General features: G+C 38.1%; 1 protein-coding gene across 4 annotated transcripts in view; it reads right to left on the bottom strand.

The window, feature by feature from the left end:
- Window positions 1-617: 617 nt before the first annotated feature.
- The window catches only part of vrtn (vertebrae development associated), a 39,698-nt gene continuing 17,622 nt past the window's right edge, over window positions 618-22,693 (bottom strand). For all 4 annotated transcript variants that reach the window (XM_061901292.1, XM_061901290.1, XM_061901289.1 and 1 more), the window contains 5 exons: window positions 20,820-20,857; window positions 20,671-20,753; window positions 9,160-9,232; window positions 7,019-7,342; window positions 618-3,889 (listed from right to left, as the gene is read on the bottom strand). In XM_061901292.1, the coding sequence (XP_061757276.1) occupies window positions 2,147-3,889; window positions 7,019-7,342; window positions 9,160-9,232; window positions 20,671-20,753; window positions 20,820-20,857 (2,261 nt within the window). In that variant the 3' untranslated portion in view covers window positions 618-2,146. The remainder of the gene's footprint in view (window positions 3,890-7,018; window positions 7,343-9,159; window positions 9,233-20,670; window positions 20,754-20,819; window positions 20,858-22,693) is intronic.

Consider the following 22,693-nt stretch of genomic DNA (forward strand, 5'->3'; position numbering starts at 1 on the left):
AAAAAAAGTCAAATTGTCTATCATTTAAGCACTAGCACTGTTTTAAAAGTATACCAATGTGGTATATGTATTGATTAGAAAGAAAATGATACCCATCCCCTCCGACTTTGGGACATTTGTTTTTTTATAGAACAATTGTTTTGATTGATTGATTAACAACTGATTTATTTTTATGATTTTTTTTGTTAGATAAAAAAACCTAAATAGAGAGGAACACAACATGCATACGAAAAAGTGTAGGTATTTAACATTTGCATAGTCAGCAGCAAGCAGTATCACTTGATCAAAGTCGTAGTTTCAAGTCTCGACCCCCACCCTGTCCCTGCTCTTCCAGCATCCCCCTGAATGAAAACTTGAGTGTCTTATCTCCAACACCTTGATCCCCTTGCATACAATTACCTCCAACCCCCTTCTCTCCTCTCCTGACCATTCTTAGCTTCATTAGCATGAGCACAATAAAGCTGCACAGAGAAAAAACCCAAAACCTAGCCTGCTATTGTTAAAAGTCACTCGTTTGCACGCCGAGCATTTTGCTTTCAAGCCTCTCATGTACCTTACTGTCGAAACTTGCATCAAAAAGATGTGGTGTAATTCAGCATAAAATAATGCGAGAAATGTGACGGTGGCAGTGCACGGTTTATTATTTTACCAACACAGCACAGTTTGCCTCACCCATACCCCTATACAAAGCAAGAAAATAAATACATCAGCTCTGAGGTAATTCGAAACACTGGAGTGTGAAAAATACTAGATTATCGTAATAGTAGGTAGTTTTGGTGTAAGTGGTCATAGAAAGAATTAAATATCTTCATTAAATCCGTCAAAAACAGACCAGAAGGTGCACTGAGGTCAAGACATTCAACAAGTGTGTTGTGGGAATCAAAAATGTACCTTAAAGGGGAACTGCACTTTTTGGGGATAATTTTGCCCATCGTTCACAATTTTAAGAATCATAAGACAAGAACACTCGTTTTTTTCTTTTTTTTTTGCTTTCTAAATATTAAATACATGCGATCACAAAAGTCTGCTTATAAGGGAGCCTAAGGCAGTCGCTCTATTCTGCTGATAAAGCCCTTGAAAAAACATCAAAACCTACATTAGGGTTTTATATACATGATGTAAGTATATATGTAATGTACTGTCAGGCTAATTTATAAAATATATTTACTTATAATTTACGTATTCTGCCTATTTTAAACATACAACACAATAATTTCAAAACCGCATCACAACATTCGCTTTTTTTCTTCAACAACATCACTGATTACTGCTCATTGCCGACTTTATGAGAGCCAACAATCATAATAAAATGTCATTAAGATGTCACTAAGATGCCGACTGCTAGAATTTTGTTATATTCCTGTTTGGATTAAGAATCATACTCGCAAAGAAAAGGGGGGGCAGAACCGAGTGTCTTTTTGTGTCTTTCTCGCCATTTCCGTGTCTAAATTGGATTCCTAAATGTACAAATTTGTCGGATTACATCCTCATCCTTCTACTATCAAGGTGAGAGACAATATTTATAATATAGAGTAAACTTCCAAGAGCTCCAACATGAGAAAGCAGCTCACCAGCCAATGATTGGCACACATGGTAGGGATCACTGCGCCGCTATAAATAGTGTGTCTGTGTTAGCGCTTATAATAACAATATCACTAATACTTGGTTAATATTCAAGTCATGAAATGTAAACGTATTTTGTTGGCGGTTTTTGGATGGTTATTTAATGGCTTTTCTGGGCGGAAAAATGGTGGACCTCCCATTGGCTTTGTTGTAAGCGCACTTTTATGTACGTTTATTTACCAGATAGAATGCAGTAAAAATTAAATATATCCTTCGTCATGTCTTTCATAATGATTGTGAAAGATAGGCAAAATTCCCCGAAAAAGTGCGGTACCCGTTTAATCATGCAGCTGTCGCATCAAAAGCCTCAAATGTCAGAATTATCTTCAAAAAACATGGAGTCATAACAACATGCGCATAGTTTACAATGAAAAGTAAAGGGCGCATGGTACGGTGCTTAGCAGGGAATCCACACTTTGAACTGCCTTTTGCCTACAGGCCTCCAACACGCCCGCAACATTTCCACACATGTGCAAATTACCAGGAGGTGGAGGAAGGGGTGTGAATAGGCATCACCAATGCTCTAGCCGTGAACCAGCGACACCCCATGATGCAGTGCCCGTTTCCACATGTAGTAGGTGGAGCGTGGGGTGAAGGGAAAATAGGAGCGGAACTCCTTGAAGCTGGGAAAGGATTTCTCCTCGAAGCGCTGCTGCAGGAACAGCTTGGCTTTGGCCTTGAAGTTGGCCAGCGTTACCACATCTAGCATGCGCTCGTCCGGCGGCGCCCCCACGTGGCTGCGCTGGGGTTGCGGGGCGTTGAAGGCAGCTATGTTGGGACGAGCTACGTACGTGGGAGGTACCATAAATGGGAACACCCTGTGGTTATCTGCCATCATTATTTCTGTGGCGACGGTCAAGGGCCTTTGCTCCACCTTAGGGGCTTCTGGCCTCTGATTGACTGCCTTCGACTTCCTCCTGCTGTTCTTCCAGAGCCAGAAGAAGCAAAGAGACAAGGTCGGAAACCTGAGCTTGAACTTGCTTAAGGATAATTTTGACTTCTGGACGAGTAGTTTAGCGCCGTCTCTCAGTTGTTTCTTACCCACGTAGGCCAGGTGGAAACTTCTATGCTTCGGCCTGAAGATTGTTGTTCTGGGCACAAAATCCCGAGCGATATTATGGGGGGTGGGTGAGAGACTTTTAGGACTGTGGCACTTATCGACATCTGAGCTGTCCTCGCTGCTGCAAGCGCTGGCTTTGTAACCTCTGCTGAACAACATGGCTTCCCTCCTCCAGTTGTAGTAGGTGGATCTGGAGATTCCCGGGAAGTTACGCTTGAAGATCCTGAAGGGTAAGGAGGTGTTCATGGCGATGCAGTTCTGCAAGCAGCGTTTGGCTTCCTGCATGTGGACCACATTTTGGACCCTGTCCAGATCCAGGACGGCCATGTTGAGGCCAAACATGCTGGCCACATTGTCGTGGTGGTCTGACTCGTCCTGCCTGGTTTCCGGCGAGGACCAGACTTCCTGCTCTGTGCTCTCCCCAGGACTGACCTCTCCTGTGGACGAGGATGTAGAGAAGTTTCCCCCAGACTTCAGCAGCTCGTGCTTCCAGTTGTAGTAAGACGAGCGGGAGATTTCAGGAAAGAATGCTTTGAACTGGTGCAGTGGGAGGAGTTTTCCTTCCATGTAGCATGCCTGCAGAAAGTACTTTGCCTCGTAACGGGCTGCCGATTTCTTGCAGTGCTCTTGAGACTGCCTCTTCCAGCGGTAAAAGGTCCTTTTAGTGATGTTGTACTTGTCCTTCAGACTGGGATAAGAAAACTGTGGCTGGTTGTTCGGAGGTTCATCACTTTTCATTGGCGAGAGCCTTGGTTCGCTGTCGGGACATTTCACTGTGAAGTCACTTGCTCTTACCAATGCCACAAAATGATTTGGTCTGAACAAGGACTCGGAATTCAGCTCCCCAGACCACATGATGTGCAGAGTTTGTGTCTTGGAGTCCTGTGGCCACTTCCTTGGCCGTATGAGTCTGTTGAAGTAGGGCCGTATCTTGAGGTTGAACATGGGGTAAATAGAGTAGATGCTGAACTGCAGCACAGACGACAGCGCGTACACATGCCACATGTTGGCATAGGAGCCCTGGAAGCACGAGGCCTTGATGTCGGCATCAAAGATGGCCTCCAGTACGGTCGCGGGCAGGTTTAGCATCTCCTCTGATTCCTCAGCACAGAGGCTGAAGCGCACTGCCTGCAGCATCATCTTTGAGTCGATCATGCCTGACAGGTAGTACCTCTTCCACAGGACCATTTCCACTACGGTCCTCACCTGTGGAGGATAAAAGGCACAACTTTAAAACGGAATTTAGCGTCAACAAGAAGAAATCCAACAAAGCTAACATATGGACGGCGTGGCGCAGTGGGAGAGTGGCCGTGCGCAACCCGAGGGTCCCTGGTTCAAATCCCACCTAGTACCAACCTCGTCACGTCCGTTGTGTCCTGAGCAAGACACTTCACCCTTGCTCCTGATGGGTGCTGGTTAGGGCCTGGCATGTCAGCTCCCTCCATCAGTGTGTGAATGTGTGTGTGAATGGGTAGATGTGGAAGTAGTGTCAAAGCGCTTTGAGTACCTTGAAGGTAGAAAAGCGCTATACAAGTACAACCCATTTAAAATATGTGACACACAAAATGGAGGATACCCGGCTTTACGTTGACTGTCAGCAACATACAAAATGGTTACTGTGAGTTATCATTAGTGAAATTTATGAAAATGACAATTTTCTGTTGACCAAATACTACAGTGCTGAGAAATTCGCTCCACTCCTTAGGTACTATACCACTGGAACCAGAACTCTGTGAGTGGGATACTAAAAACTGCATCATTTTTACAACAAGGGTTCCCAGCCAAGGTGGTGATTGTGCAATCGTAGAGGTGACATTTAGGGGGAGGTTTTGTACACGGTGTCAGAACTGATGGGAAACACCAAGACAAGACATTGACCTTCAAAGCCATAATAAGGAGAAATTACAAATGATAAAAGCCATTGTGTCACAACTGTAGGTGTGGTATAACGCCGCTTGACAGCACACTCCATACACGACTGGTTTGCCAGAGAATAAGACGTGTCAGAAATGATCAGTTATGCACTTTAACCAATTTGTCGCTATATGTAGCAAGAAGAGGTACATATTAAAAGTGAAAGAGAGGTGTATTTTTTGCTTTTGCATATTATATAAGCTCCACCACTACAAGCCCAGGGAGTGTGCATCATCACAGTGTGCAGAAAACCTCCAGAGGCGTGCAACCAAAACCTTTACCACCTCTGTATATCTTAGAGACACTCTTCTCTCATCTGGCAACACTTTGAACACCAATGCTGTACTTTTTTCAGGCAAAGTTTGGCATGACGGTCATTTGCTGAATGCAGCTCTTTGTAATGGCTCATTGTAGAAACAAAACAAACAAAAATGTAAAAAATAGAACACAAATGTGTAACTTAATGAGAAAAGGTTGAAATGTTGACTCTAATAAAGAATAAAGACTCAAAGATATGTCTTTAAATATGTTTTAGCCTTTTTATCGGCCTATACCATTACAAATAACATGACGATGTCAAACTACTACCATATCAAAAGAATATTAACAACAAATATTGTTTGTTTGACATACCGTATTTTCCGGACTATAAATGGCAGTTTTTTTTATAGTTTGACATATACTCCGGAGCGACTTATGAGTGAAATTATTAACACATTACCGTGCAATATAAATGATAAATGGGTTGTACTTGTATAGCGCTTTTCTACCTTCAAGGTACTCAAAGCGCTTTGACACTACTTCCACATTTACCCATTCACACACACATTCACACACTGATGGAGGGAGCTGCCATGCAAGGCGCCAACCAGCACCCATCAGGAGCAAGGGTGAAGTGTCTTGCTCAGGACACAACGGACGTGACGAGGTTGGTTCTAGGTGGGATTTGAACCAGTGACCCTCGGGTTGCGCACGGCCACTCTCCCACTGCGCCACGCCGTCCCTATATCAAATATTATTTATCTCATTGGTGGAAGAGACGAAGAAAATGTCAGTAATCGTCACATACACGTCAAGCAATAAGAATTCGGCGGGGGAGGGTCATGGCAGAAGTGCATTGTGGGTCATGGAATACTAACTGCTCTATGCTATATGCTACTGCCCTAGCTATTAAATTGGATCATTTCAGTATAAAAACTGAGAAGGGCTGAACAAAAATGGCACCGAAAAGGAAATCATGTACTGCAGATTATAAGATGGACGTAGTGAAATATGCAGCAGAAAACAACAAGAGGAAGCGGCGCATACCTTTGGAGTTGGCAGAGTTGTTTAGAAGCGACATCGAGGAAGAAGATTTCATCGGATTTATCGATTAGGAGTGACAGATTGTTTGGTAAACGTATAGCATGTTCTATATGTTATCGTTATTTGAATGACTCTTACCATAATATGTTACGTTAACATACCAGGCACCTTCTCAGTTGGTTATTTATGCGTCATATAACGTACACTTATTCAGCCTGTTGTTCACTATTCTTTATTTATTTTAAATTGCCTTTCAAATATCTATTCTTGGTGTTGGATTTTATCAAATAAATTTCCCCCAAAATGTGACTTATACTCCAGTGCGACGTATATAGATTTTTTTCTTTCTTTATTATGCATTTTCAGCCAGTGCGACAAATACTCCGGAGCGATTTATAATCCGAAAAATACGGTACTCGAAAGTTCTTTTTGAAATGTAAAATAGTTGACTATTGTTATTTATGATCATCTTTATAAGTTAAGTATTGTTTGTTTTGATATGCTGGGATGTTATAAAACACTGCTGTACTTTTTTGAATGTATAGTTACATTACCTCGGCAGTTGATACTGCAAAAAGATGTTAAAGCACTGTGATCTTAAACATACTTTAATGTAATCAATTAAATGTTTTTTTTTAATTTTATTTTAACACTGCATGGTATCGAATAAGTATCAAAATTGTGGAAATGAATAGGTATCTTCATCGACTGCTGAAATTCTGCCATTGAGACGATGAAAGGGACGCTTCCCTTTTATAACCTACTCAGTGGCCTAGTGGTTAGAGTGTCCGCCCTGAGATTGGTAGGTCGTGAGTTCAAATCCCAGCCGAGTCATACCAAAGACTATAAAAATGTGACCCATTGCCTTTCTGCTTGGCACTCAGCATTAAGGGTTGGAATTGGGGGTTAAATCACCACAAATAATTCCCTGGTGCGGCACCGCTGCTGCTCACTGCTCCCCTCACCTCCCAGGGTGTGATTAGGGGGATGGGTCGAATGCAGAGAATAATTGTGCCACATCTAGTGTGTGTGTGACAATCATTGGTACTTTAACTTTAATTAATTACCACTAATTCCAGCCAAATGAAAAAAATCCAAAGGGAACCAAAATGCTACCTGAAGCTCCAAGCCGAGTGCACTATTGCCCATGAGCAACATGCTGGCGGCGTCAAACAACAGGTTGCCTCTTCCTTTGCAGTGGAGAGGCAGAAGGTCCACAGGTGCGTCCCCTGGGTACAACCCTTGAGCGATGTTGTCCACTCTGACCCACTCTGGGAAGTCCTGGCAGGGCATGCGAGGCAGCTGGAAGGGAGCCAGGACCTGATCCACTTCCAAAGCTTTCCTGGTCAGAACCTCCAGGCCTGCGTTCTCTGTGGCCTCCTGGAGATCCTTCAAGACTGACAGGACCACCTCCTTTCTCTGGATCATGACTGCAAAGTTCTGATGGGATCACAGAAGCACGTCAGAAGAGATCTGGAGAGTCAGACTTTTTTTTAGGAAGCATGTATACTGATTCAATAAGGACACACCAATATTATTATTCTCTAGGGGGCAGAATTTCATAAAAATGATTTAAACAACTAGTTAGCTCGTTAACGCTAAGCTCGTTAACGCTATTTAAAGCATCAACAGGGGCTTTAATATCAATAGGTTAACTATAATACTTCAAAAGTTAAAATATATACTGTATATTGACAATAATACATTACTTTTGTTATATTTTACATAAAGTAAAGGACATTTTGAATTTTAAAAAAGCATTGTATATGTTGTATAATATTTGTTTCACATCTGACATATAACATTGAAATGTGGAGTAATGGGGCCCCTCAGTACATCACTGACTTGCTATGCCCCTACTCTTCAGGGCGCAGCTTCCGGTCTTCAGGCCAGAGTCTTCTAAAAATCCCAAAAACTCATTTTAAAACCTGTGGAGACCTGGCATTCCAGGCTATAGCTCCCAGACTCTGGAACAATTTGCACCAGTCCCTCCGTGATCTTGACTGTATTGAAACTTTTAAGAAACATTTGAAAACTTCTCATTTTAGTATAGCTTTTAGTTAATGCACTTTCTTAACCACCCTAAAAACTCAAATCTTCACACTAGCCTTTCCAAACTGAACCTGCCCTAAGTGTTTCTTTATTCTTTTTTTCTTTTCTTGCTTGCTTATCTTAGTTTTCTTTTCTAATAAAGTTGTTTTTATCCCCCATCCCCCTACCCCCCACCACCACACACACACATTTAAAGCGACTTTGGGTACTTAAAAAAGCGCTATATAAATCCCAGGTATTAAAAATCATTTTTAATCCACTTTGTATCTTTTTTATGATGTTGCTCCTGTTGTTTTAGTTGAATTGTTTTTATTTGACCTATGTTTTGCACAGCGCTTTGTGATTTTATCTGTGAAAAGCGCTTGATAAATAAAATGTACTTACTTTACTTACTTACTAATGCAAAGTAAATATTATTTTTACAGAATTGAGATGTATAGTAGAATTAAAGCACATATTTAACTAACTTGACATTTAATGAACTTGTACAGAATGATATTCTACAAATAATTGTATAAAGCACATGTGAAAATTTTACCAAACCATATTAAAAAGAGAAAATAATTACGACCCCGAGAAGGAAACGCTGTATAAAATGGATGGATGGAATTGTAACCAAATAGGAACAAAAGGTGATTATTTATTGAACAAAACAATATAAATCTTTCTGTATTTAAAAAAAAAAGTCACGATGATTAAAAGATATGACTTTAAATTAGCTCATGTTTTTGTTGTAATTTTAGAAATAGAAATATGATTTTAATAGTTTTCTATATTTGATTAGTTGCAAATGTATTTGTTTGAATTGATATACGTTTATACTTATTTTTGCTCCTTTTTATTAATAATTTATTGTAATGTTGCATCGATTATTTGTACTTATTGAGTAAAGAAAACATAAACTAAATTGTGGGAATCAAGTTCATTAATCCAACAAACTACAGTGGGGGAAAAAACACGTTTAAGTCAACAAGGAAGGAGCTAAAGTTTTTTTTATTTTATTTTTTTTTAACAAAAACAAGATTTAAACATTCAAACATATTAACGCATAACTATAGTAAGTGTAATAAAAGCAAAAATTTCACTTGGTTTGTTTGCATGATCAGTGAAGAATTTTACTTGCGAGATGTTACATCTTAATGCAGTTTAGTTGATCAAGAAGCGTCATTGTTAATGCTAAGAATCCAAAAAAAATGCAAAAATACCTGAGAGAATTCTCTGTCGAAAGAAAGAAGAACAAATGTTGTTTCTTCTCTTCTGGCTGCGTCCTTACTCCATCTTGCACAAACTCACAATGAATGAAACATGCAAAAAAACTCCCCAGGAAATTGACCATCTCTTCTTTTTTTTTGTGTGTCTGCAAGATAAGACCCCCCCCCCCCTTCTCCTCCTCCCCTTCTCCTCCTATTCTCCTCCTCCTCTCCTCAGGGTCAACTTCAATGTGAAGTGCGAACAAAAGGACAAGTTGATTTTCATCAACAGTTCAAGGTTGCTTTTTTTATTATTAAAAAAATAAACGTTAACACTGTATTCAACATTTCGACAGTGAAACAATATTCAACGTTTTAGTCTTTCTTTAGCTTGATTTTTTTGGGGATGAACTGAAAAAGTCAACTTTTCTAATAACAAACTCAATTAAATAAATAATCACGATTTTGCAACTCATTGTCAATTTATTCATGATTTGATTTGGATATTCGTGTGCATTTTGTATTCTATTTTCATTTATTGAATTTATGATGCAACAAATTACAAGTTACAATTATTTCAGCAGAAAAAAACATTAATAAGTAAAAAAAAAAAATTTAAGGGTAAATTGTAGGACAAACGTGTCCTATTTTGTATACCGGTATATGTTTTTATTTTTAATATAGTTCATTTAAACATTTACATTTAAAATAAGATGTAATCATATAATACTATACAAAATATTATTTCACAATAATAAGAATCAATATTGTTAATTTATTCATGATTTGATTTGGATATTTTTTGTGTATTTTGTTTTTAATTTCATTCATTTATTGTATTTATGATGCAACAAATTACAAGTTATAATTTCTGCAACAAGTAGAGAAATAAATTAGTAGTTTTTTTTTAATTAATTTTAAAGGTTAAATTATAAGACAAGAGTGTCATATTTTATAGTTTTTATTTTTAATATATTTATCTTAGGCATATTTCGATTCAAAATAAGACTAAATCATGTAATAATGTATCCAATATTTCTCATTAATAATAATCTATATTTTTATAGTGAATTTTAAACATAGAACAACTTTCACAAGCAATACTATTTCATACTTTATAAAACACTTAAAACATATTTGGCCTTTTTGTGATTTTTTTTCACATATTGTCCAGGGTGTACCCCGCCTTCCGCCCGATTGTAGCTGAGATAGGCGCCAGCGCCCCCCGCGACCCCGAAAGGGAATAAGCGGTAGAAAATGGATGGATGGATATTTAATTCACAGCGTGGGTGTTTGAAAGTTTATAACTCCAATTGTTGGGTGTCACCAAAAAAGCAACACATTCTATGCAGAGTTGATAATTTATTCCATTCCATTATTTCTATTCCATTCCATTTCATTCATTTATAATACATAATATTTATCGAATAACAAATCTACCATCACCATTCTTGCAACAGGTGAAGAAAGGAATAGGTGAAGTATATATATATATATATATATATATATATATATATATATATATATATATATATATATATATATATATACATACATATATATATATATATATATATATATATATATATATATATATATATATATATATATAATACATTTTTTATTTTTTAGTATTGTAACATGATTTATATTAAAACATTTAATGATTCATCATTTACTACGCTTCCAGGGTGTGCCCTGCCTTCCGCCCGAATGCAGCCAATTGATTGATTGATTGAAACTTTTATTAGTAGATTTCACAGTTCAGTACATATTCCGTACAATTGACCACTAAATGGTCAAACCCGGATAAGTTTTTCAACTTGTTTAAGTCGGGGTCCACGTTAATCAATTCATGGTAATAGACTCCAGCATCGCCCAGGACAAGCGGTAGGAAATGAATGGATGGATGGATTTATTATTTATCATTTCACAAAGTTCACGTTACAGTTCCTGCAACAGGTGAAGAAATGAACACTCAAAAGAAAATCAATGTTAAAAGCAAAAACATATTTCATATGTTGATTTATAATAAAATATGTAATCACTCTAATATATTTATATTTATATTTTTGTAAATACAAATCTTTTTTGATCGAACATATTACACTTACACCTGTGTGGCATTTTTGGGATTCATTTATAAATAATTCATACACAGTGTTTATTTTGGATTTATTCATCTGTATTGCAATATTTTGTGTTTGCTGCAAAAATGTGGCCAGTCATTAGTATTGCATTTTGTTCTTTACTTGAATTTGCAGGCTATATTGTATTTTTTATCTATTCTAATTCATATTCCATCAGTTCATTGTGAAAAATCTTGAAAAATGAAATGAAATGTGTTTGTTTCTAAAGTGCTATAAAACAGAAAACACAATTTCATTCGTATTTTAAGTACTTTTAGTGTCTTCATTTGTGTCTTTTGGCTTTAAAAGTGTTCAGATGGTTTCAGTCCTTTAAAGGTGGAGTCAAGTGGACTTTTGCCCAAGTTGTGGATTGGGGGTGAACTGTCCAGACTGGGCGTGACTCAACTTGTCCTCCACTGTATCGCTTTTAACACCTTCTCCCTCTCGGGCCTTTTGCAGGATTTCAGTCATTAAGGCTCCTTTTGTTCCACACAACAATCCACAGGATCCCTTCTCACTCACACACACACACGCACACACACACACACACACACGCACGCACACAAACACACACACACACACACCAGGGGACAGCAGCATTTGTCCCCAGATGTGTCCACAGGTAGACTAGCTGGTGCCTCACTTGGATGTTCCTCTCGGCTTTGACCTTATCAGCTGTTTGGACAGTGAGGTTGTGTGTGAGTCAGACAGCACAAACACAAAGAATCACACACAATGCATAGTTGTGTGTTAATGTGAAGGAAATTGTTGCAGGTTGTGTTGAAAGCACAGAAATTTGGAAAGTTTGATGGTGAAACTTGTTGCAAGACTACTTTTGTCCTGAAAGAGACAACAAAACTTTTTCAAATTCATGTTGCTGGTTTTCTCCGTCAAAGGCCACCACGAAACATGTTGTGTTGTTTCTTCAACAACTAATTATTATATTCTACAAAGCCCACATGAGAAGTCATTATATTGTTGTATTGCATTTAAACTAGAGCGGTCAAAAATTCCTAGTTTACTCATGTGATTAATCACAAAACATTATCCCATTAATCATGTATACACACACATTAATCAGACTGTGCTTGCTCATTTACATTAACGTGGATGCTCAGTGATCAGATCAGTGTATAGTCAGTGCCAAGATGAGTGAGGAGACTCAGACTGGCATGCTCACTGGCAAATTTCATGTCAAAATAAACCCTGACGGTACTCTATAGCTAAAACTGTTAGCAAGTTTTGAGCAAATGTAGTACATGCAAGCAAAACATTTCAAAAATGTTCCTGTATGAAACTGAACATAAAATTGCTTTTGTCTCTATAGTTGATTTAAATTGTGCAAGTGAGTAATAACCTGTGACTAATCAAGATTAATTCAAATTTGTAAGTGTAAATATAATTTATTAATTATGATTTTCTTTTTGACATAAAATATACTTAGCTTTTATACTTAATTGAAACTAGTTAAATTGTTTATGTTTTTTAATAAAAACTACTGGATGTAATACTCAATAACATTTTGTTTGAAAACTTGGAAATGTACATTTTGACAGAATACCAGAAAATAATTAGAAAAACTTTTTTTTTCATTAATTGTTATCATGATTTTATTTTACTTATACTATATTGACAACATGTTTGACTTTCATTGTTTAATTTTAATTCATTAATCGAAATATTACATTTTTAAATTTCAACACCAAATCTTTTTTTTTTTTTTGACTTTTAAGAAATGTATACTAGCTTTCATACAATTGTGTTAATTAAATACTTGGAAATTTACCATATTTGCCGGAAAATTATTTGTTGTATATTACAATAGTTTTTATGAATGGAATTTTGTTTCATTATAAAATAAGTTAGATTGACATGCTGTAATGTAACTCTTTCATTTAAATAACCTTAAAAAATGTTGTCAAAAATATTTAGTATATACGATTGTAGCTGAGATAGGCGCCAGCGCCCCCCGCGACCCCGAAAGGGAATAAGCGGTAGGAAATGGATGGATGGATGGAGAAAAAAATTAGTTAACATTTCCATATGAATACCTGAAAATTCTGCAACTATGTCAGAGAATACCAGAAAAAAATTGGTAGTACGTTACAATAGTACTTATTTTTACCTAAAATATTTTATAGTATCAATAATAACAAGTGCAGGACTAATAGACTCAAGAACTCCTTTGTCCCACACGCCATTAGACTGTACAACTCCTCTCTGAGACGGGGGGTATTAGGATGACAGGGGATGCAAAACATTAACAGTGCAATACGTTTTTTCATAACATGGTCACTACTGCCTACTTTGTCTTGTTATATTCTTATTTTACTGTTATATTGTTATTCCCATTGTTTTTATTCTTTTGTAATATTTCTCTATTTTGTTTCCTTTTAAACCCCCATTATTTACTTTTTACTTTTTTCTTTAAATTGATCTCAACTCTGTACACTGCTGCTGGAATTTAAATTTTCCTGAAGGAACTCTCCTGAAGGAATCAATAAAGTACTATCTATCTATCTAATAAATGTATTGTAAGAAAAACATCAGTATCTGAAAAAATATACATATATTTTCACAATCACGTGAAGATATATGTATGTTTTTTTCTACTTAACATAAAAAATAAAAATACAATTGTAAAAGATGTTCTTCAAGACTTTTTTTCTTATTTTTATCCTTTTTGCATTATTGTTGTAATAATAATAATTATGTTTACACATTTTATTTTCATAGTACAATAACATTTGTTATTCATTATTTCTAAAAAAGTAACTTTAAAAAAAATAGTCATACTAACTCAATATATTTGTATCAATATGTTAATATTTAACTTGTAACTATTTTCATTTCCTGTCTTTGCTTATTGGCTGAGAGAAGTCACATGCTTCCCCTGTCTTTATAATGTGAGCTATGTTGGTGTTCATTGCCTCTAAAATTAACAAAATTGTGTGCATTGCCCTGTAAAAGGTCACTTTTTATAGCAAGAATGCATTTAAAAATTTAAAATAACATGTTAAAGGGACAAGTGGTAGAAAAATGGATAGATGGATGTTAATAAAACATGAACCTTAATGAGGGTGTTTGCTCATGTAAGGATTGTTGGTAGAGGTCATTAGAAGCCAACTCGTCATTCCCATCAAAAACAATGTTACAGTAAAAGTCAGCATTTGTGATTTAACCTGTTTTTCGACACGCACACACACAAACACACGCGTCTCTTAGGTGTGTAGATGAGCTGCACTGTGAACACTGTAAGAGTGAAAGCATTTAAAATGCAAATGAAAGCAACACCAGGAGCGGCTCCGGCGGTCTTTCGCCTGCTGTGTAAAAGTACTGTACGTGTTAAAGTGTGTGTGGCATGCATACACACTGTGATACACACACTTAAAAATCAATGTAAGATTGAATTGTTGAACATAATCTAAAATAGTATTAATAAAAATAAGTATATTTTTTAATCTGTCTTGTTTAGTCACTCAGGCAAATGATATTATGTAGACGTAATGTAGACGCCCATATGAGATGCGAGTGTGTATTTGGGAATGTGTTTGCTAAAGCATGATTGTAAGAGTGTATTTATGTACATAAATGTGCATTAACATGTATTTATGAATGTGAGTGTGAATCAGTGACATGCAGTGAGGTTTATAGCTGGTGACGTAATCCGAATCAGATTTACAAAAATACAGTATGCGCGCTGCGTAAATTATTTGCCATTTGATTGGCGGCAGTTTACGGGTTATGTTTCATTTCTGCATTCTTTACACATACAAACTGTCACCCACAAAATGTGCATTTCATTAGAAACAAAACAAAAATAATGTTATCGCCGTCTTACCTTGTAAATCCATCCATCCATCCATTTTCTACCGCTTATTCCCTTTCGGGGTCGCGGGGGGCGCTGGCGCCTATCTCAGCTACAATCGGGCGGAAGGCAGGGTACACCCTGGACAAGTCGCCACCTCATCGCAGGGCCAACACAGATAGACAGACAACATTCACACTCACATTCACCCACTAGGGCCAATTTAGTGTTGCCAATCATCAGGGGTCTCAAACTCAATTTACCTGGGGGCCACTGGATGAAGAAACTGGGTGAGGCTTTGGCCGCTAGAAAGATTTCTTAAAAAATCAAACATGCACTTTTTAATGAATTCACCTTCTATGAATGGCTTTCCCGCCCTAGCAACAACCCTCACCATTTTTCCGGAAGACTCCTGAATTTCAGTGCACCTCCCAACAATCTACCGGTGCAACCATTCTCCTGAATTTTTCCCAATTTTCACCTGGCCGACATTATTAAGGGCTGCCGTGACTGCACTGCCTTTAACGTCCTCTACAACAGTGGTTCTCAACCTTTTTTCAGTGATGTACCCCCTGTGAACATTTTTTTTAATTCAAGTACCCCCTAATCAGAGCAAAGCATTTTTGGTTGAAAAAAGGAGATAAAGAAGTAAAATACAGCACTATGTCATCAGTTTCTGATTTATTAAATCGTATAACAGTGCAAAAAAAGATATAAAAATAACTAAAAAACTTGTTGAAAAATAAACAAGTGAAGAAATGATTCAATTATAAATAAAGATTTCTACACATAGAAGTAATCATCAACTTAAAGTGCCCTCTTTGGGGATTGTAATAGAGATCCATCTGGATTCATGAACTTCATTCTAAACATTTCTTCACAAAAAAAGAAATCTTTAACATCAATATTTATGGAACATGTCCATAAAAACTCTAGCTGTCAACACTGAATGTTGGATTGTTGTATTATTTTTTTCACATTTTATGAACTTACGTTCATATTTCATTGAGCTATTATTCAATGAACATAACCCAAACGGATTTATAAATTGCTGCTGCTTTTTAAAATGTTTTTAATAAATCTCACTTGTCCCTTTGATTTCCTTCAAGTACTTCCAGGGGTTAGCGCACCCCCTTATAGAGGACTACTTCTCCACTGCATGTAATCGCGCACGCTTTACATCTCACAACCAATGTACCGGCTCTGTAACATGTTGTATGAGACTTGTGCGGAACTACATCAGGGGCTGCAAAACGTACTTGGTCAACAGCCATACAGGTCACAATGAAGGTGGGCGTATAAACAACTTTAACACTGTTACAAATACGCGCCACACTGTGAACCGACACCAAACAAGAATGACAAACCTTTTTTGGGAGAATTTCCGCACCGTAACACAACTTAAACACAAGAGAACAAATACCCAGAACACCTTGCAGCCCTAACTCTCCCCTCTCCCGGGCTACAATATACAACACCTCAACCAACGCAAGTAGGGAGGGTGGGGGCGTGGGGGCGTGGGGGTGGGTGGGGGGGGGGGGGGGGGGGGGGGGCTAGCGTGGGTGTGTGTATTGTAGCCGGAGAGTCAGGGCTGCATGGAATTGTGGGTATTTGTTCTGTTGTGTTTATGTTGTATTACAGTGCTGATGTTCTCCTGAAATGAGTTTGTCATTCTTGTTTGGTTTGGGTTAACAGTCTGGCACATATTTGTAACAGTCTTAAAGTTTTTTTACGGCCACCCTCAGTGTGACTTGTGTAGCTGTTGAGCAAATTTGTCTTGCAACGTCACGCATGTGAACTGCTCAGCCAAAAGTGACAAACAATTTGGCCTGCATGCTGTCTGTACAGAATTCAGTGAGTGTTAAGAACAGTGCCCTTACAGCACTCAAAAATTGGCCTTAATTCTATGGGGACTACCGTGAAAAGCGAGAATGTTGGGTAGTATGATGCTGTCAAGTTCTGTTCATATTGAACTCGCGGGCTGCACACACATTAAATTGTCACATCTGAGCGCGGGCCGCAGAACAACGCATGTTTGAGACCCCTGTTATAAATGAAGTCCATGCGCCTTCTGGATAGAAATAGCCGTCACTTTCTGGTAAAAGACGTCCTTCATTTCCTTCGGTTTTAAAAGTTTTATAAGAGTTCAACATAGTTGCCGATATTAGCAGAGCTCCTACTCTCATTATTTCCACGAAATGCGAGCTGCTGTTTGGCGAGGAAGCAAGTCGCATTTAATACATCTTTTAAAATTTCTCAGTTCTCTTTTACCTTAGCATTGTGGACGCTGATGTTGAGTCTCTGCTGTTCATCCAAAGCCAAGTCTATCCTCGTCATCCCAAACGTTTTTAGCGCAATCTAGCTTTGAATATGAGCGGTCATGTTTGGTGAGGCTTCTTTGCAAATTCTTTAGGTCCTAAAATCCCATTTGAGTCCACACAGTTCCAGAGGTTGAAAAAATAAGGCAAGGAAAGCAGAAAAGGTGGTTTCTTGCAGAACATCCACAAAGCAAGTCTTTTCACGTATACCACTCCGTTTGGAAAGAGCAGGTAACTTTCCGTTCTGCTGATTGAAAAAAAACATTCAGCTCCGGCGTTGGTCTTCCTTTGGTAATTATCTCCTGCTTTGCTTGAATTTCCAGTTTAGAAAATTGTTTTAAGTGCGGAAATGTAGTAAATCTTTGTTGAAAGTCCGGGTGCACGAGACGGAAAAAATAAGTCGCAGCGGCTCTTACCCGCTGAGGCAGACATACAGTGGTATGTCTGGGATTATGAGTGCCCTGCCCTTATCGTGAGGCACGAGAACTGTTTGCCTCACCTCAGACTTTTTTCTCTGCCGTTTTGATGGATCAACCAACACACAAAACATGTTACTCGCTGCCAGAGGTGGGTAGTAACGCGCTACATATACTCCGTTACATCTACTTGAGTAACTTTTGGGATAAATTGTACTTCTAAGAGTAGTTTTCATGCAACATACTTTTACTTTTACTTGAGTATATTTATAGAGAAGAAACGCTACTTTTACTCTGCTCCATTTATCTACATTCAGCTCGCTACTCGCTACTGATTTTTATCGATCTGTTAATGTTTGTTTTGGTTTTTCAGACAGACCTTCAAAGTAGGATCTATGCATGCCTGCGTTTCACCAATCACATGTAGTTACTGGTGACGTTGGACCAATCAAACAGACCCAGGCAGTCAGATGACCGTCAAACGTGGAACCCGACTTAAACAAGTTGAAAAACTTATTGGGGTGTTACCATTTAGTGGTCAATTGTACGGAATATGTACTGTACCGTACAATTTACTAATAAAAGTTTTAATCAATCAATCAAAAGTGTAAAGGAAAAAAAGTATGTCCCGTCAAAAGCCTAAAGACCGATCACACAGTTCCTGTCTTCACAATAAAAGTGCCGCTCCATCGCGGCTGCGCTAACAAAATAAGAGTCCCCGAAAGCCAACGCAAACAAGCTAGCAAGCTACGGAGTTTGCCGCCAATGCATTTCTTGTAAAGTGTATAAAAACGAATATGGAAGCTGGACAAATAAGATGCCAAAAACCAACGACTTTCTTGTGGTATTAGACAGAAAGGAGGAACTTTTTTTCTCCTCCATTTGAAAACGGGGACGTTATCAGCACTACTGTCTGATTCCAATCAATGTAAGTCATCTGAATCAGGTAATACACCAACTTATATTCTTGCCTTCATGAAAGATAGGAATCTATATGTTAGACATGCACGTATATTCATTAAAACACATTCAACATGTGAACAAAAACGGCAAAATAAATGAATATAAATTATATACTGTATATATAAATGTATGTACCCAGTGGCCTAGTGGTTAGAGGTCGGTAGGTTGTGAGTTCAAATCCTGGCCGAGTCATACCAAAGACTATAAATATGGGACTCATTCCTTTCCTGTTTGGTACTCAGCATCAAGGGTTGAAATTGGCGGTTAAATCACCAAAAATGATTCCCGGGCACGGCACCGCTGCTGCCTACTGCTTCCCTCACCTCCTAGGGGGTGATCAAGGGTGATGGATCAAATGCAGAGAATAATTTCGCCACACGTAGTGTGTGTGTGACAATCATTGGTACTTAAACTTTACCTTTATGTGATATGTGTGTGTATGTATATGTATATTTGAGGTAGATCATCTCGATTTGGTCATTTATTAAGTAATTGATTACCGTTGAAAAACTTATTGGGGTGTTACCATTTAGTGGTCAATTGTACGGAATATGTACTGAACTGTGCAATCTACGAATGCAAGTTTCAATCAAACAATCAATCAATGAATGCCTACTGAGCCTATGGTGCTGTTAAGTTATTGTGGCTCAATTTGCCTTAATTTTTTTTTTTAATGTATTATTATTTGATATATATTATTGTTTTAGTTGCTCTGAATTTGCTCATTGCTATTTTTATGTTTTTGTGCATTATTTGTTGCCGTAATCATTAAACAAACAGGTTACTCATCAGTTACTCAGTACTTGAGTAGTTTTTTCACAACATACTTTTTACTTTTTACAAGTAAATATTTGGGTGACTACTCCTTACTTTTACTTAAGTAATAAATCGCTAAAGTAACAGCACTCTTACTTGAGTACAATTTCTGGCTACTCTACCCACCTCTGCCCGCTGCGGCACTTGACTCGCTCACGCCACCGTATGTCTCTGATCATGAGCGCCCCTATCGTGAGACACTGTTTGCCTCACCTCAGACTTTTTTCTCTGCCGTTTTGAACGCTCAGCAACACACCAGATAAGAACGCGCTCTGGCCACACCGCAGACAGAGAAGTTTACGAGGGATTGCGAAAATTCAGCGATTCTAAAGAAAAAATAATCCAAATTGGTGAAGCTACATGAAAATTAAAAACTAACAATTCCAATTATTTTATCATTATATATTTTATTTCTTTGCATGATCACAGGTGAGGCACTGCCTCCCCTTCCTCCCCTGACCGCACATCACTGGTGTGAATGTATTTAAGTATGTGCCTATGTATGTAGGTGTATATGTATGTGTTTACGTGCGTATGCATGTGTGTATGTGACTATTTAAGTATGTATATGCGTAAGTAATGTATGTATGTACAGTATATTTGTCACACAGTTTGTGCAAGAGCCAAAACACGACTTGAGCCACCCAGAAAGTCCCACCCAAAACAGCAGGTGTTGCGCCCAGATAGCAGGGGCATAATTGTGGTCTGCCTGGACCCCCAGAACATGTCCCACTGCACCGCCTGGCAGGCCAGGGGAAGACCACAGACAGAGAAACTTGGCCAAGGACAAGGCACGGGAGAAGCAGGAGACAACCAGCCCGCAAGCCAGCGAGAGACCACGCTCTATGCGGCCAGAAAGAAAAACAGGACGCAGAAGGGAAATGACAACTGTAAAAATATTGTATATGTGAAAAAAATACAGATGCTAACAATATATGATTAAACAGGAAGAGATTATTTTTCTCCAATGTCCCTAAAAAAACGAAGTTGAACTGAGGTGTTTGAGGTAGAAAATATGATGAATGCAATAACCCGTCAAAGTTGTGCAACATTACTGGTAACGAATGCAGGCATACTCGGTGGCGTCGTCCTCGCAGAAAGACACTCTCTCAGTGCAGGCAGGGAGGATAACATCGGCGTAGACGACATCGTCATCAACCTGAAAAATCTTTATTATCTTTAAACCTTTAATATGTGAAAATGAATGTGAGCAGGGGCAACTTACATTATTCGAGGGACAGGAGATGGACATCTCGGACACGTCTGAAACCAAACGTTATCAATATGAAACAATATTAAACAATGTCAATATGAAACTATATCAAACATTATCCATGTAAAACAATAGCAAACATTATTGATATTAAACAATATCAAATATTATCAACAGGAAATTACACAATGGATATTTCATTTGGAAAAACAACAACACACAAACGTAGACTAGCACCATGTTTCCTGTTTTACCAAACTAAAGTGCTATTTATGTAAAAATACATTTACTGGGAAAACATCAACAAGACAAAACTAAATGTTGCTATACATTATTACTGTAATAAAATAAATACAGTTGTCCCTCGTCACAGTATTCGTCTAATTTTTTAATATCATGTTTAGGCGATCAATATTCACCAAGAAGGACTTCCGTTTTCTGGGTTGTATAAAAAAAAAACCTTTGATTTTGTTGATTAATCATTTAAATGACGAAATCCAGTTCGTATGAAGTGCCCTCAATTTTAATACGCAGCACAAAAGCGAAGGAGTGTTGTTTCCGTGATCCATGTGGCAGAAAACAGCAAAGAACTATATATATTTATATTTTTATTAATGGATGTATGTTAAAAGTGCCATTTCAATGTTGAAGATTGCCATTATTTAGAGAAAAATTATGAAAGTTATGGAAGTGGGGTAAAATTGTTGTTTATTTCAAGTATTTTCCCTAAATTATGCTTTGAAGCTATAAAGTGTGTTTTATCCGATTACTCGGTTAATTAAAAACATTCATTGATACTTTACTCGATTACTAAAATAATAGATAGCTGAAACCCTACTGTAATCTACAGTAGAACACACTGAAGATGACTACATTGACTGATGGACGCGTGCTTGTTCGACGTGCCAACTAGCACGGGAATAATTCGGCGGCTACATCCAGCGGCCTGTGAAGCAGCGGAGTCTAGTAGCAGCGGGGGCCGTCTACGGAGCAGACGCCAGCGGTGTGATCGGAAACGCGGATGTCGAGCGGGGCTAAAAACAAAACAGAAGGCTAATCCCCACAGAACACCACTTCCCTCCATCCTGCAGCCGCATTTAAATGGAAGATGCGAGACTACTGGTCTGGGTAAGGAGTCAGTTAAATTAGAACAAGTTAAGGAGTCAGTTAAATTAGAACAAGTTTTTTCTGCTTTGAGTGTTTCAGAGTTGGACATGTGTTTTACTGAGGTGGCTAACTATGATGCGAGCAGTTTATCAAAGCAACAAATAAACACTCGGAAAATTCCCGTTACTGAGGAGGCTAACCATGATGCGTGCAGTTTATCAAAGCAACAAACAAACAACCGGAAAATTCCCGTCGTATCAATTCCTAGATATGGTCGTAACTATACTAAATGCACTGGGCATAATAGACACAACATTATTAATATTGCTACTACGGATAATTTGATCAAAAATTCCCTAAAACAGCCCACTACCTATAATATAGGTTTTTTAAACATAAGATCATTGTCTCCCAAAACGTTGTTAGTTAATGATATTATCAGAGACAACGATCTTAACGTCATCAGTCTCAGTGAAACCTGGCTTAAACCAAACGACTTTTTTGCGCTAAATGAGGCATGTCCTCCTAATTTTACACATGCGCATATTGCCCGTCCGCTTAAAAGGGGTGGTGGGGTCGCACTAATATACAACGAAAACTTTAACCTTAGTCCTAACATAAATGATAAATATAAATCGTTTGAGGTGCTTACTATGAAGTCTGTCACACCGCTCCCTCTACACCTGGCTGTTATCTACCGCCCCCCAGGGCCCTATTCGGACTTTATCAATGAATTCTCAGAGTTCGTTGCTGATCTAGTGACACACGCCGATAATATA

The sequence above is a fragment of the Nerophis ophidion genome, linkage group LG05 (assembly GCF_033978795.1).
Source record: "Nerophis ophidion isolate RoL-2023_Sa linkage group LG05, RoL_Noph_v1.0, whole genome shotgun sequence".
NCBI lineage: Eukaryota > Metazoa > Chordata > Actinopteri > Syngnathiformes > Syngnathidae > Nerophis > Nerophis ophidion.